General features: G+C 34.0%; 1 protein-coding gene across 7 annotated transcripts in view; it reads left to right on the plus strand.

Moving 5' to 3' along the window:
* Positions 1 to 7,925, plus strand: part of LOC150093021 (uncharacterized) — a 79,814-nt gene extending 71,889 nt beyond the window's left edge. For 6 of the 7 annotated variants that reach the window (XM_090413272.1, XM_090413274.1, XM_090413268.1 and 3 more), the window contains one exon: positions 7,704 to 7,925. Coding sequence is in view for 1 of the 7 variants with exons in the window: in XM_090413274.1 (XP_090269400.1) it covers positions 7,704 to 7,765 (62 nt within the window). In the remaining 6 variants the exon portion in view is untranslated. The remainder of the gene's footprint in view (positions 1 to 7,703) is intronic. The other variant, XR_016550398.1, reaches the window with a different exon arrangement.
* Positions 7,926 to 17,071: the final 9,146 nt, after the last annotated feature.

Below are 17,071 nucleotides of genomic sequence, written 5' to 3' on the forward strand. Positions count from 1 at the left end.
ATGGAATGGGGTGAGATTCCAGTTCAATGTTGCAAAGTGTAAGGTTTTTTAAAAAAAAGATGTGATACAGAGTATACAATTGATGGGAATATAGCAGAGAAGGTAAAGGAAATAAGAGATCTGGGGGTGACCTAAAATTTAGAGGATATATTTCTAAAATTGTGAGGAAGCACAACAGATTCTTGCAATAATGCAGAAGACTGAATGGAAAGAAATTATGGCTTCATTGTATAAGTCCTTGATTAGTCCACATATGAACTACTGTGCAAGATTTAGTCACTTGGGTTTCAAAAGAATAAAGAGATATCAAAGATCCAGAATTGATTAACTAAGGCGGTTTTTGATCTGAAATATTATGCATGAAGTAAAGTCAAGAAAATGCAATTTGCAGAGTAGTGGAGTGGTAGATAGGAGTAGGAAGAAAGGGGGTGATATGATAGAGACCTATAAGTTGGTAAAGGGTTTTTATCAGATTAGGGGAAAGAGTGTTTTCATAGAGAGAGAGAGATGGATGAGAAGTCACTTCTGGAAGCTGTAGGGGAGGAGGGGTGAACAAGGGAGTGAGAAGCAGGTGTTTTGCATGGGGAATGATTGGAATGCATTGCCTGAGAGTGTGGTGACTGCAGAGAATGTAAGTGCATTTAAGACACGGTATGATGAGCTGTGTGTGTGTGTGTGTGTGTGTGTGAGCGTGACAGAGGGACCTCCTATGATGAGTTTTTTTTTTTATTCTGTGGATGTCTTATAATAATTATTGACTGAAGAAGTTAGTGCTTACTGAAGTATTTTGTTCCAAATGAAACAAAGTGATTTACAACTAACAGCATATTTTGTCAGATTGGCCTCTATCTCACACCAGACAATCTCAAATGGACCATCTCCCCAGACCTAAAATCCTTTTCAACTTCTAATTTTCTATTTCCCTGAAAATACAATATCTTTTTGTATTTTCAGGGAAATAGAAAATTAGAAGTTGAAGAGGATACCCCTGTAACTCTATTATTTTCTGTTAACCAGGTCTCACTGGTGCCTATAATTTTTAGCCAAGTAGAGCAGACCAATGCCCAAAACTCCTCCCCCTTATTCCTGATACTTCTAGCATGAATGCATTTCAACATCCTCTTGTACCCATAGTTACTTTTGTGTAATGTCATTACTAACCCATTCAAATTGGAAACCTGTGAAATCGCATTCAGCACTGCATAATTATTTCTGTATAAACACTCATTTAACACAGGGGTGGCCAGACACATGCTTGATTGCATCCCCCCACCTAATATTTCTAATTTCCCTGGTTTTGCACTTCCAAACTCTCATTAAACAACACTTTCTTTAAACATCTAACACCAAAACCATTTAAATGTAGTCCGTCAGGCATATATAAGTCCTCTTGTCCATCGAATTTGCTACATACTGTCTGACCACAGATCTGAGAGCCTAGTCTGTCAACCTGCCAAGAAGAGTCAATTCATGCTGAAGGGGAAAAAGAAATAAAGGATGTACGAATTAGTCACTAACACGTGAAATCACCTGCTTTATATGTAAAATTTTCCAACTGTTATACAAGCAAAATAGTTACCACTTAAAAAACTACAATGTTCATAAAAGAAAAGTTAATTTTCCGACATGTAATAATAAACAACTCATCACACAAGACGGATTGATCACCCTATTATCGGAATGGATTCTCCTTCTTTTGACATGCGCAGAAGTGTCGAAGGGTCTCACATCTGTGAGCATACAGTACATCAATAAACTGCACAAAGTTCCTCCTGTACAATCTTCTTATCGCCTCATTAGCAATTATGGCCTTTCTTCACAACTCTGTGCTATAATATGTGAGACAGCAGACTTACAATTTTTACTTCCTTACTCTTCATTTTTGCTTCTTTCAACAACTCTTTCATATCTTCTCCCCTTTCAAATCATTTGTTCCTGCCATAACAATCATCTCTTTTATTCTCCCTTCTGCATACCAATAACTTTTGCACACCTGGGAAGCATGCTTTCCTCTTGCTCATTAAGTATACCTTTTATAATCGAATCTCCTTACAATATCTTCTCTTTATTTCTAGTTTCTTTCATTTTCATATGAATTCATTTCTTTTTTTCATTATCCTGTCTACTGTACTACATGATAATTATTTTTCCAATTGTTCTAGCTCCTATTTTGTCCTTTTGACAGTAAGGAGTGAAATAGCATACCGCTTCATCACCCACATTACTTTCAGCCACTTCTTTCATGCTCTCATTTCATGCATGATTATTCACTACTTCTATATTCACCAGAACATTTTCATTATCTTTTCTTACATCATTAATATTTAATCTTTAGAGTTACCTGTGGCATAATAAATTAATAACTTAACACGTATAAAACCAACAGTAATAACTTTAATGAATTAAAGGTACAAATATTTCATACTGAAAGTAAAAGTACATCCTCAGTGTAGAACAAACAGTTTAAAGGAATGGAATACAAAGTACAGAACAGTCGGTGGGTCACCAATTAAATTATTGCCACGTGCCAGAAGTCATTGATGGTTGCATAAGATAAGAAACTCCCAAACTTTTGGGAGGATTCTTCAACAGACCTCAGAGTTCCAATCCCTCATTTCAGGCATCTCAGAACCTATTGGCAGAATTTTGAAGAAGTATCATCTTATTCTCACATATTTTCCTATCAACAAAATTTCTTACTTGTTGCTATCTAAAACTGGCACCTCTATCATTAGCTGGTGTTTACCAGATACCATCTGAATGCAATGTATCATACTTGGGACAAACAGGCCGTTCTGTGGAAAAAAGAATGAAGGAACATCAGTATTATATCGAATACATGAAACGTCATAAGCCTGGTCTAGCACAACATAGCATTGACACTAATCATAATATCCGGTGGGATAAAGCTTGTCTGCTCCACACGTGCAGGTTTAAATATGAACGCCTTTTTAAAGAAAGTTGCGAAGCCCTTTTGCATTGACCGAATTTGAATCGAAATGACTGTCTCTCTCTCCCAAATGTTTGGGAGTTTCTTATCTTATGCAACCATCAATGAAATAATTATCTTTAAAGAATTATTTAATAATATTTTATTAATTAATCTTCTGGCATGGCACAACAATTTAATTGGTGATCCACTGACTGTTCTGTACTTTGTACTATATTCCTTTAAACTGTTTGTTCTACACTGAGGATGTACAGGTACTTTCAGTATGAAATATTTGTACCTTTAATTCATTTAAGTTATTAATCATTAATATTTATCACTTTAATATAATATAATGATACATGTGTAGACAGCGCCTAGTATTTTTCTTGTGTGTGCAATTAATTCACACTTTATTCAAAAAAGTTTTTTTTTAATAAAGTGTGAATAAAACAAACAGGAAATGAAAAACAAATGAAAACTGCTTTACAGTAAATGTTACCTACGGATTAGTCCTGCTTATACAATTTTTTTTTACACGGAACTCAACAATTAATCATAAGTTGATTTATGATACATCAAAAAATGAAGAACTATTTAGGTTTATTTTTGTAAATTTTAATCAAAAATTACAGTGATATAATCAGGTACAGGATACAATTTCAGAATTTATTTGTTCATTTCCAGGAAGATCTGAAGGGACCCGAACGGAAGATGACATACATTCATAATTATATGTACCATTCGTTGTTCGTTTAAACTCTTATCTCATATTTTTTTTGACATCTTTTAGGTGCCTTTTCTTCTGCGGCGCCTGTGTATATTGCACACTTCGCACACGCCACCAGCCCGGCCTTTGTGTAGATTTTAAACATATTTTGAGAGCAAGGTGTAGAAATACCACCATTATTTTACTTTCTACTTCAATATTTAAAACAAAAGTTGGATATTTGACAGAGAATAATAAGAACTGAATGAAATATGTTATCGTGCAATTGTGGCATTCCTGTGGTCACATTTTTGTTTCAAATATTATATTATGGTTATAAGTAAAGGGGATAAAAATCCCTTATTGTTTTTCAGCCAGTATGCAAAACTCTAAGATCAAAAACTACGATCTAAATGTAGATCGTAGTTTTCGATCTTAGAGTTTCGCATACTGGCTGAAAAACAATAAGGGATTTTTATCCCCTTTACTTATCAACCTCGCGAAAAAATAGCCGTTTGGCTTTTCATCATATTATGGTTATCTCAAAATTGTAATGCAGAACATCAAAATTGTATCCATGTAGTTAAGTCAGCTGCATAATAAACTGCAAAAATAACATATTTCTGACAGAGGAATAATTAAAATGTGTGAATTCTTTAAAAACTGCAAACTTTCCAAAAAAAAAAGTGAATGTATTCCATGGCAAATTAAATTTATCATCAAAATTTCTGATGTGTACTCTTAAGGGATGTACAGGTTATTGTGATAATACAATATGATAAGTTTACATTATTACTAACTTTGTATTGAGAATTTTCTTCCAAATTTGTTATTTGTCAGAATCTCAATATTTTCAGATCATATATCTTGCTCTTCTAAGGCATATTCTATCTGCACCAATCTTCCTAGATCATGGTCTTCCTGTGAATTGTTTTCCTGCTCACCTTTCCTCTCCCATTCTGTTTAAGTGACCATACTGCCTTAAATTAGTTCTGTTCACACAATTCTAATAAAGGTGAAAATATCAGGAAGTCCCTTCCTCATATCTTGAGGTTGTATCCCTGATGCTGTCTCTGTGACAGAGATGAAATATAGGATCCAATAAGCTTGTATTTTATTCTTCTTTTTGCTGTATTTATTTCATTAAATCTAATGCGTTTGTGCATTCTGTATGTTGTCCATTCAGGATGTGTAGTTGATATTTTCATGGTCTGCCTATTTTTATAGTTTGTGTCTTTTTTACTGCTAATATTCATGCTAATTTTGTTACAGTACTTATTCAATTTAGTTACTGTACTGGATTTATTTAAGAGTATAACATCATTGCATAAATGTTAAGGTCAACATTTCCTGTTTTCATATCTGGTTTAATGCCACTATTCCTCATATGATTTATACAGATAATGAATAAATGAATAACAGTGACATAGTGTACCCTTTTGTCTGTGTAACATTTTGAACAGCATTTCTCTTGGAAAAAAGCATATGATAAGGCTTTTTCTCTATCAGTAAAACTAAAACACAGATCCTTGTTATATTCCTGTAATTTCTCGACTATTTGTCTAAAAATGAAAATCTTATCCTGATACCCTCTGTTTGGCTTGAACAACTATATTCTTCCCTAAGTTTCTCTTTTATAAATTTTCTTGGTTTCTTCTCAAGTATGTTTGCATAAATCTTACCTGAAATATTTGTTAGGGAAATTCCTCTGTAAATTTCATATTCAGTTTTATTTTCCATTTCTATATTATAGTGAATATATGAGAATTGTATGGTAATTATCTGAAATTTGACTTCACACCAGGCCTTTTGAATTATGTAGTGCAAGCATTGAGCATTTCTGGCCAATATTTACTCCCTGCCTTTCCATATTTCTAGTTTCCAAAGATTTTTGGAAACTAGAAATATGGAAAGTGTGAAATAGTGGGAGGCCCATCCTAGTCAACACAAAGTCTATCATACCATTCCTTGAACTCATTTACTATTCGAGCTCTCACCCTCTTATGCACAACTTCCTTTTGCATCTTTCAGAGATGGCCCCTTGTCTTCACTCGTTCCCCTTGTTCTCCCACATGAAAGAACTCCCCAGTGTTAATCCTGTAACAACTACTCAACAGCTTAAATATCTCAATCATATCATCTCTCCTTCTGTCTACCAAACTTTGCAGTCCACATTCCCTCAATTTATTCTCATAACTAACACAGTCCTGATATCATTTTTTGTTATCTCCTCTGTATTTTTTCCCTTTCAAATCCTGGGACCAAATCTGCACACAATAGTCCAGGTGTCTGATCAGGGGAATCAGTGGAATCATAAATATTTTATCTTTGTTGGTCAGCATCGTTCTCAGTATTGCAGCAATCTTCTGGGCTGCTTTCATTACCTTTGCAATATGTTCTCTGAATTTTGGATTTCTATTAATCATCACCCCAAGATCCCTTGCCCCCCCTGCCCCACTTCCTCCAGTACAGAGTATTGCAGCCTTCCTATTTTCTATCTCAAGCATTAATATGTATTCCTGATTGCATGCCTTTTGAGTATTTTCTACACAGTATACTGTGACTACTTGTTTCACTTAACAGTCTTTCAAAGTAATTATTTCAAAAATTCTGAATATCTTTATCCTTGTTTTTTATGCCACCTTTTCATCTTTGACTTCTTTTACTGTGTTCTTTCTTTTGCATATAAAATTTTTAAGTACCTGCCAGAATGAGCATTTTGTCACCCTCATGATATTTATATTCTATATTCTTACAAAAGTATTTCTTACAAATTCTTACAACCAAAAAATTACACATAGTTTAGCTTTCTTATATTTTCACTGTATTATCTCAGGACACATGTGACTTACACTTTCTATGTATGCATCCAAGACTGCTTCCTGGTCTGAAGTAATCAGTTTTCATTAATGACTGCCACAGTTGTTTCTGTAGTTTGATTCTTGTATATTCATGAATAATATTTGTATATTTGTGTCTACAGGTAACCTTTGAAATCTACTTGACTTTGATTCTTTTTAAAATTAAACTTGGAAACATAATATGGTAGTAGCCTCCATAGCTCAGTCAGTTCTGACAATGCCCTTTGGTTGAAATGATCTGGATTCAAATGAAATCTTGTCTAGGACATGAAGAAATTTCTCAAGGCTTTGCAAGTGAAGATGAGTTAGTTGGTCATATACCGGGGTGGCAGAGTTTTACTTCTGAAACTCTTGGCTGGTTTGCCTGATTGGAGGCAAACCAGCCAGGAAAACATATTGCTAACATACTAAGTATACTTTATAGGCATAGCACTAACCACTTTATCCTTGGAAGGTCATGGGTGCCTAAAGGTTAACCTAATGATGGTGATGAAAGCTGGTATGGTGGGTAGCTAGGTTGAATGAATTGACATGGAATAAGAGCAAGATTAGCCAAAATACTAAACTAAGTTACAGGACTTGTTTAAAGATTTTAATTTATAATCTGATAGTTTAATTAGAAAATAGCTGATCAAAGACAGTTTTGAGATGAATTAAGAGAATGATGGGGGGGGGTCAGTGATAGGAACATATCAAAAATGAAAATTAGAAAGCAACTTGGCATTTTTAGAATTCCAGAATATGCAGAGCAGGGAATGGTTATAATCTGTTCAATATTAAGATAGTAGGAAAAAGATCCAGGGGTAGATCTAGGTAGATTGATGCAAAGCAGTGAATCAGCATGACACTGAAATGCGAGATCTAGCAATATTTAAGTCCTAACAAATAACAGATTAATTTGGAGGAAAACTATTGACAGAAAGCTAGTAATAATCTAAACTCAAATCATGTAGTTATCATAGTATCCTGTACACCCCCTTGAGGATACATAGAAATGTGGTGATGTGATGATGTATTCCATACCATATCTAAACTCAAATCATGTAGTTATCATAGTATCCTGTACACCCCTTGAGGATACATAGAAATGTGGTGATGTGATGATGTATTCCAAATTATATATGAATGTTATTCTGTGTATTTACTGAAATTAGAATCCATAATAACATTATATTACTAAATTCACTTTTGATTTTTTTTCTAGCTGCAAAAACTGTATGTCATCCTAATCCAGATCAGTACAATTTTCAAAACAACTATTTCTGAGAAACCTGATTATTCACCATCATGATGCTGGTTAGACACCAGGTCCACTGTTGAAATAATGCCAAAGCAATCAGGCTACCATGCCATCAACTATGTTACCTAACTAGAATGTAGAGAGAGAGAGAGCTGCAAGTGAAATAAAAATAACACACAAAGGTTACATCACTTTTGAAACTTCTTTGATTACCAGACTTCACAAATCATTTAACATTGCAATTATTTGAGCTTTAGTTATCCAGGGTTACATATTAACAGAAATAAAATTTTTGGATATTTAAAAAAAAACAACAACACTGCAGTGGAAAAAAAAGTTTTTTTTTAGGGAGCAACTTTTGCTTATTGGTTAAGTGTATAATAACTCTTGCTTGCAAGCATGAAATCACTGAATTATTCATTACTCATTTTTATTTTTTTTACATGCATAAAAATTTTCAGTCTTAAGTTTTTTCTCTAATCTTTGTACAAAGTGATTCACATAGCATTTGAAAAATATGTGTACAATAGTTATTAATTTTTTTTCTTGATTTTACAGTTTCTATGTACAGTTTTTATATAAGTTTCATGTCTTCATCTGATTACAAAAAAAAAATTAACTTGCACAATTCTGGAAGAACTGAGTTAAAAATATGCTAATATGCATTCACTTATTTAGGTTATTTATTTTTATTTTTTTGTCCTATGTATCTGGATATTGCAACCATACTGTATATTATGTAAATATAGACTAGTTGTTCAACATAACTCAATGAATGTAAAAAGTGCATTTAGGATATGTATGTGAATACAATTATAACACATTATATAATAAATAACAGTTATTTCCAGATACTTTAGAGACTCTTTATTACTAGTGCATACAGCAGTTCTATACAAGAGGTTTTAAGACTTAGGAAGGATACAAAGTCAATAATTCTTCAAGACATACAAGGACACATTTCCAGCATTTTTGTATTTGTATTTCTATATATATTTGCTTTATTCATGCCATTTACATCACACCTGATCACCAACAGTACAAAAATAAAAGATGGCACTCAAGTGGTCCTAGGTGTTATAATGCATGCTGACAGATTTGACACAGGGACATGGGATTTTCTCACATGATGTCACATCCTTTGGTCCCTGGCATAATCCTCTTAGATACTTGGTGGGTAATACAGATTGTATTAAACTAGATGAAATTTTGTCCTGGACAGATTGCACTTCATCTAAAAGGCTTATCCATCATATATTCTGTTTCAATAGTTTCTATGCTGTAGTTCAGAATCTTCATAAGACCACTGATTATTAGTAAGAAATTCCACAAGAAGCAAACCATTTTATTTTGTTCTCTTAATATAATACTATATTCACAGTCAGATTCAAGTTAAGTTTATTTAATAAATTTTATTATTTGTCATATCAGTAGTCACTCCACAGATTATAGAATATCTCTACATACAGCTGAAATCACAACTTTAGTTACTGTAATTCTGAATACATTCTGAATAATAATACAGAAACTTGTTCAGTGCTGTGTATCAGCTGTAGTGTCGTTGTTCAGGAAGATACAAGACATTGTTAATTTGCATATTTTGGAGAACTGAGTTTATGAGACATGACTAGAGGCTAAACACAATTGTTTTTAGTATATGGGAAATATTGTATCATTTCTCAAAGTTATAGCTAAATTACATGGCTCTTTATAAAAAGTAGTAAATTCCTAAATTACGTTAAATAGCTATGCTGTAGTGTTATGCACACACTTTTTTTTTTTTGCAATATATCTTGAGATGAAGGATATAGTGCACTAATGATGCGACTAGAGCAGTAAGTGGTATGTCTATACAAACTGGTGTAGAAAATATTTTCACATTAAACATAGCTAACTATATTCACATTAACACTGATGTTTGAGTACTGTGCTCTCTTTTCTCTCTCTTGTTCTCTGTAATGTGTGTCCGTGTGTGCATGCAAGTGCACATGCATAAATATACATATGTCCAAAACTTCTGTAATACAGTATACTTTTCAGAAAGGAACTGATAGCAAAATATATTAATTTTTTAAATTTATTGTTGTACTAACAGATTGTCCCTGAAGTCAGTGGACTCATTGCAGGGGATCTGCCCTAGGTCTCACAAAGTCTATTATTATTCAGTCTCTGCATATTCATTCTCTCAGGAAATGCATTTCATGCACCCATCAATCTCCATGCAATAAATTTACAACTCATTCCCTTGTGCATCTTCCAAGAATGTCTTCTTGTCCTTTTTGCTCCCATTTGTTCAACATTTTGGTAAATCTTTCCAGTGTCTGCTTCATAAGGCCTTCTCATAAATAACTTATGTCTCAGTCATATCATCCCTTAATACCTTGTCTGCAGAACTCTAGCGATCACATTATGTTTGTTGTTTGTCACTGTTTGTTATATATGTTGCTCTTTTTAAAGTTTCTTCAGCTACTGAAATTCAGGTGACCAGATTTCTGTCCACAATAGTGTAGATATGGTCTGTGCAATGCCATATGCATTGGAACTGTCATATCCTCATCTCTGAAGCAATCTGCTGAGTAGTCATCCCCTCCTTTCCATGATATTTCCTGTATTTCAACTTCCTGTTGCTCATCATCCAGATCCCTTGCTTCCTTCTACTATCTGCAGTAGTATAGTTGCCACTAATAGAATATACAGATTTCCAACTCTGAATGCAAATTGAAAACTCTATATTTAGCCATGTAACAATCAACTGCATACCTATATTGTTTAACCTTTATATCAATGACATTGTCCGTGGATTGCAAGGAGATATTCAGTTGTTTGTGGATGATGCGAAGCTGGGAAGGGTTATTAGTAATAGTGCAGATGTGGTAGCCCTGCAAGAGGATTTGAATAAGCTAGATAGATGGGCAAATGAATGGGGGGTGTCAGTTTAAAGTAGCAAAATGTAAAGTCTTGAGGTTTGGGACACATCGATGGGACACTGCATACTCTATGGGAGGAGTTAAACTGGAGGAAGTAGGAGAGACAAGGGATCTGGGTTTGATTATTGATAGAAACCTGAAATTTAGGGGACATATTGCAAAGGTAGTGAAGGTAACACAGAGGATTGCTGCAATAATGAGAAGGACACTGACCTGCAGAGATAAAATGGTTGTCATTCTGTTGTATAAGACTCTGATCAGACCACATTTAGACTATTGTTCTCAGATCTGGTCCCCAGGATTTGAAGGGGATAAATTAACTGTGGAAAGGGTACAAAGGCGGATAACAAAGATGGTGTCGGGACTGTACAATGTTATTTATGAGGATCGGCTGAGGGAGTGTGGACTGCAGAGTTTGGTGGATAGAAGGAGGGGTGATATGATTGAGACTTTTAAACTGTTGAGAGGTGGTTACAGGGTTGACACTGGGGAGTTCTTTTGCTTGGTTGAACAGCGGGAAGGAGTCATGACAAGGGGCCATCCCTGGAAGTTACGAAAGGAAACTGTGAGAAAGAGGGTGAGGAGTGGTTTCTTTGCATGGAGAGTGGTTGAATCATGGAATGCATTGCCTGATGGAGTGGTGAGAGCGAGAACGGTCAATGCATTTAAGGAGTGGTATGATAGACTTTGTGTTTCCTAGGAGGGACCTCCCTCAATGAGTCTTGATAGACTTGTGTTTCTTAGAAAGGACCTCCCACGATGAGTCTTTTGACTCCATGGAGGCCTGAATAATAATAATAATACCCTGAAATTTATCCACAGTATCATTAACATAAAGATTGAACAGTAATGGTCCTTGTACTGAGCTTTGTGGAACGCTGTTGGTTCTTTCCTCTTTCATGATACTACTCCCTATATACATAACTCTTTGATGTCTGATTATCTAATTAATTAACTTTTAATGCATCTTAAATATCATCTTATCATGCTGCAACCAGAATTGCAAAATCAGAAATATCACAGTATGTGCATTTCCTTCTCACAAAATTTGATCTTATTATAAAACATGACTATTTGACTAAACAAGATCACTCTTTAACAAATACATTCTTGCCTCTATAAAGAATCTTACCTTCACTATCCATTTTTAAATATGTGAGATATGTTAGCTGGCCTTATATAGAGATGACAGATTTTTTCATCCTGCAGAATAACCTGGCCAGAAAACACATAAGACAACTAGATTTAGTTGCTTTGTCTTTGCAGATGATGCAGAGTTGGGAAAATTTTTTCCCAATTTTGCATCATCTGTAAACAACTGAATATTCCCATTCAAATCTTTCCTAATGTCATTAACATAAGTTAAACAGGAATGTTCCAAAAGCAGACCCTTGAGGCATACCACTAGTGACTTTGGAAATCAATTTTTCCAAACCTTGCCATTAAAGAAATACAAACTGGTCTTATATAGTTTGATGCTTCTATTTTGACTCTTTATGACGGTATATTAGGACTCTTTCCACTCCATAGGGATAGGAACAATTGAAAAACTATTTTTAAACAACTGGATGGTTTTGTCAGTTCCTTTAGTGCGCTCCCTTAAAATATATATTAAAAACACATCCAACATACTTACTATTCAAAATTTCATTTCATTCACTTGCAATCTCTCAACTCATCCCTTCTTTCTAGAATTAAAATCTGTTCCTCCAGAATGAAATACTCTGAAGTGATCAGTAAATGTTTTTTATTATGCCATTGATACTAGTCATGTAATTGCCTTCTCCTTCCAGCAAATTATTCTTTCGTAATCATTCATTCATCCCTCTATTGTCCACATAAAGATATAATGAAAGAACTCTGGAATTTTTGTTGGCTTACAGTGCTAGTCTCTTCTCATAGTTCATATATTTTTATTGATGATTTTAGATACATTTTAGGTCTGTTTTTGCAGTCTTCAGTGGACATAACGTGACATGTGCTTGTGAAATCCAATTATTATTATTATTAACACCAGACTTCCATGGAGTCTAAAGATTCATTGCAGGAGGAAAACACTTACACAAAAAGCCCATCAAACCATGCTTTAAACTTATTCATTGCATATGCATTCACCACGTCAGGTAAAGCACTCCACTAACCAACCACTCGCCATGCAAAGAACCTACTCCTTATGCCCCTGCTCACACCCTCCTTATACAACTTCCAGATAAGTCCCCTTGTTCTACCCTCTTCCCCCATTCTACAAAAATTTTTTTACACATTAACCAGGTAACAACTCTTTACCAACTTAAATGTCTCAATCATATCCCTCTCTCTTCCTTCTATTCACAAGGCTTTGCAAAGTGCATTCCCTCAATCTGTCCTCATATCCCAAAGACCAGATATTATTAACAGGTCTTTGGAATGTGATAGTCTTCTCTGGACCCTTTCCAACAAATCCTCATCACCATGAAAACCAGGGAGACCAAATCTCTGCGCAATAATCCATATGAGGCCTGATCAAGGTCTTATACAATGGAACCAGAACCTCTTTATTTCTACAAGTTAAGGTCCTCTGGATCATTGCCATAATTTGATGTTATGTCATCACAACTTGTGCAACGTGATCTCTGAATCCTTGTCCACCGCCACCACTCCAAGGTCTCTTATCTCCTCAACTTCCTCCAAATTTCCCTGCCAAGTGTATACTTTGCATCCCATTGTTGCCCACTCATACGATCTATTCAAGTCCTCCTGTAAGGCCACAACATATACTTGATTCCTCATCACTCTCTCCCCAGTTTTGCATCATCTGCAAACAGTTGTATATCACTAGTTAAACCTATCCCAATATCATGAATATACAAATTAAATAAGAATGGTCCTAAAACTGATCCTTGGGGCACACCACTGCACACTATTTCTTATTATTGCATACTTTTTCAAAGTTTCAGACACTTCATCTGTGATTAATTTTATATATATATATGTGTGTGTGTGTATTTTTTTTTATACAAGTGTATTAGTTTTTTTTTTAGGGTGGAGATATTTAATTATACTATGTTTTTTTAAAATTGCATAGTGTTGTAGAGACTGCAACTCTTGAGGATATGCATCAAGGTTCAGGATGTGCAAAGTACAAAGCTTAGTAAAGGAAAAAAATGATTGTGATGGAGATATATAAGATAGTGAAGAGATTTTTTAGCATAGATTTTTCAGCACATAAGCAAGAAGTAACAAGTTATCATCTCTAGAAGTTTGGGTAACAGTGTAGTTAGCAAGGATGTGAAGACTAGGTTGTTTTGGTGGAATGGATAAGTTAATTGGAATGGAGTGGAGTGCATTATCAATGAATAAGTTTACCGAGAGATATGAGAGGTGATATATAAGTTAGAGAGATCCCCTGTGATGAGTTATTGAACTATATAGAGATATACATAACAATAACAAAGAGCTTCAATTACATTTTTTGAATAGAATTTTCAGTTTTCTTTTAGTTTACTAATAATATAAAATATTTTATTATTACTAACTTATTAAAAAGTAACGTGAATTGAATTTTATTCTTTATAAAAACAGTTATTTGTATTTTATTGAGCAAGAAATATTAGTATTGGGTAAGAGTGTAGTTAGCAATGAAGTCTAGGTTGTTTTGCATCGTTGTCATAATTTGATGTTATGTCATCACAACTTGTGCAATGTGATCTTTGAACTTCAGATCCTTGTCCTCCACCACCACCACTCCAGGGTCTCTTATCTCCTCAACTTCCTTCAAATTTCCCTGCCAAGTGTATACTTTGCATCCCATTGTTGCCCACTCATATTCAATCTATTCAAGTCCTCCTGTAAAGCTACAACAACCCACCATAATAAAATGTGAAGTTTGAAATATGAAGCTATGTCTTAAAATTTACTGAAACAAATATTAAATGTGTATGATAGTAATTATAAATTAAACGGAAGTGATAAACATGACAGGTCATGTTTGGGTGATCTAAATTTTCATTTTTGAAAATTAGCTATTTCTTTTCTCTAAAAGATTATATATAAGTAGATTTTATGTTCATATTCTACAGATATGATATATTTGAGGTAATTTTTATAATATAATTTTTAATTATAAATATTATAAAAATAATATTAATATTATTTTTAATATTAAAATAAATTTATATAATATTATAAATATTATATAATTTATAATTTTTATAATAATTTTGTATCCACAATCATTTTATTATAGTAAGATTGTTGACTGTGCATTTTGACATCCCTATTGCCTCTTCAGAATTAAATGAACAAACACTAAATTATACAAATATACGAAACAACATTGTAAGAATTAAACACTTAAATTAATTTAAGTTGATAAACTTAAAAAGTTAAATGAACTTAAGATTTTAAACTTATGCATTATTCAGCTTCCAATTCATAGGTATTCATCATGAGAGGCATGATTTTGGCATATTTGCCATCATTTAAAATTATAAAAATATATCAACTCTGAATGGAGACTAGTGCTGTAAGTCATCTACATAATTCTTTATGTAAGTCATCTATATAAAACTGCATCACATTAAATCAACTTTCTTGTCAAATGTTTTCAGTGAAATCTTCATTAGCAAAGCCTTTGACAGCTATAGAATTTATGCCTCCTCTGCTCAAGAAGAAATTATTCATATTTGACCACCTTATATGAAGAGAATATCAGAATGCATTGCAAAAATGTTAAACCCTCCCATTTTGTGGCATTTTGTCCTATCAGAAAAATCTCCAGACTGGTCTTTCTTTATTAAACAAGCTTTTTTCATGTAGTTTTCCAGGTGTCTACTCAACTCCTTGCTCTTGTGTTTAGTCTTATGAACAATTTGGAAGATCTGTCATGAAGAAATAAATCATACAAGTATCATGAGCTTGAACAATCTGACCTTGCTGAATATGCCATCTCTACTAAGCGCAGAATCCTCTGGAATAAAACGAAACTCCTACATAAGAATATATTTCTTATGGAATGTCTCTATAAGGAAACTTGTGAAATATTGCTTCATTATCCAAACTTAAAAATAGATGTAATGGTCCACAATCAATCAATCTGCTAACCTTTCCTAATTTGTTTATTTAATTATTTTTTAATATATAATTAGGAATTTGTTAGCCATTTTGTTACCTTACTGCAGCTATTGTGGTGCTTTTTAAAATTTTTTTTTTATTTTTTATATCACACTGTTCCATATCTGTACTGGAGATGCCTTGGACATTTAGGCGAAAATTTTAATATTAAAGATCAAGTTATTCTTCTGTTTCTTATGTTTTTAACATATTTACTATATCAACTCACACTTATGCATTACACATTTCTCTGTTATTAAAGAAAATACTCATCAGCTAGTTCAAAGACTCATTGTAGGAGAGAATGGCACTCCACATAAACCGCCATCTTCACTACTTAATCCTTCAACTACATAAAATGGCATTAACAACCATTAACACCACCTACAGCCTGCAAATGGCTGTAAACTGTGTGAGTTCTCTGGCCAGTGTGAACTACACAACTACTTTCCACATTTGCAGCAGATTTTGTTGCCATCAGATTGTGAGGTAGTGTTGCCATTCCTATAGCCATTATATCTCAATTATAGCATCTCTGTAGCACAATTGGAAAAGGCCTAAGTTTGATTCTCATCATTATGAGAAGAATCCTTATAGGGTCTTTTTCATTTGAAGGTGAGTTAGCCGATCTCATGCTGAGGCAGTATGGTTTTTCTCCCAGAAACTCTGGTTTTTCATCCCACATATAGGCAAATTGGCCTTCAGAACACATGCAATTTACAGACAAAAAAATACTGTTGGTGGTGATGATGGGCAGTAGATGGCATTGATAGCAGTTGTGTATAGTAGGAGAAATAAGTAGATGGTAGATGTGTGTAGTGGAGTAGAGTAGAGTGGAGTGCCCTCCTGAGATGAGTCATTGGACACCTTGGAGGTGTCACATAATAATAATAATCATTATTATTAAGAGAGACCTCCATGTGGTCAGGGACTCATCGAGGGAGGCCATATACTACACACACCAGATATCATACTTGTACTTGAATTCACACTGTTTATACACATAACAGCCAATGACAATCCATTCCAATCATGTACCACTCTATGAGAGAAAAATCTAGCCCTCACCCACTTCTTAGCAGCATTCATTCTCAGCTTCCAAGGATACCCTCTTATCCTTTCCCCACCCTCCATAAAATGAAAAATTCCATCAACTGAAATCCTGTATGACCCTTTCAGAAATTTGCAAGTTTCAATCATATCACCCCCCTCTCTTCTATTTGCTAGTGTCTGCAGTCTCAATCTGTCTTCATAATCAGTATTCCACAATCCTGATATAATTTATAACACTCTCCTTTGCTCTCTCTTTGAACC

Source organism: Typopeltis vanoorti, chromosome 24 (assembly GCF_054136105.1).
Source record: "Typopeltis vanoorti isolate ZY-2024b chromosome 24, IOZ_Tvanoo_1.0, whole genome shotgun sequence".
Lineage (NCBI taxonomy): Eukaryota > Metazoa > Arthropoda > Arachnida > Uropygi > Thelyphonidae > Typopeltis > Typopeltis vanoorti.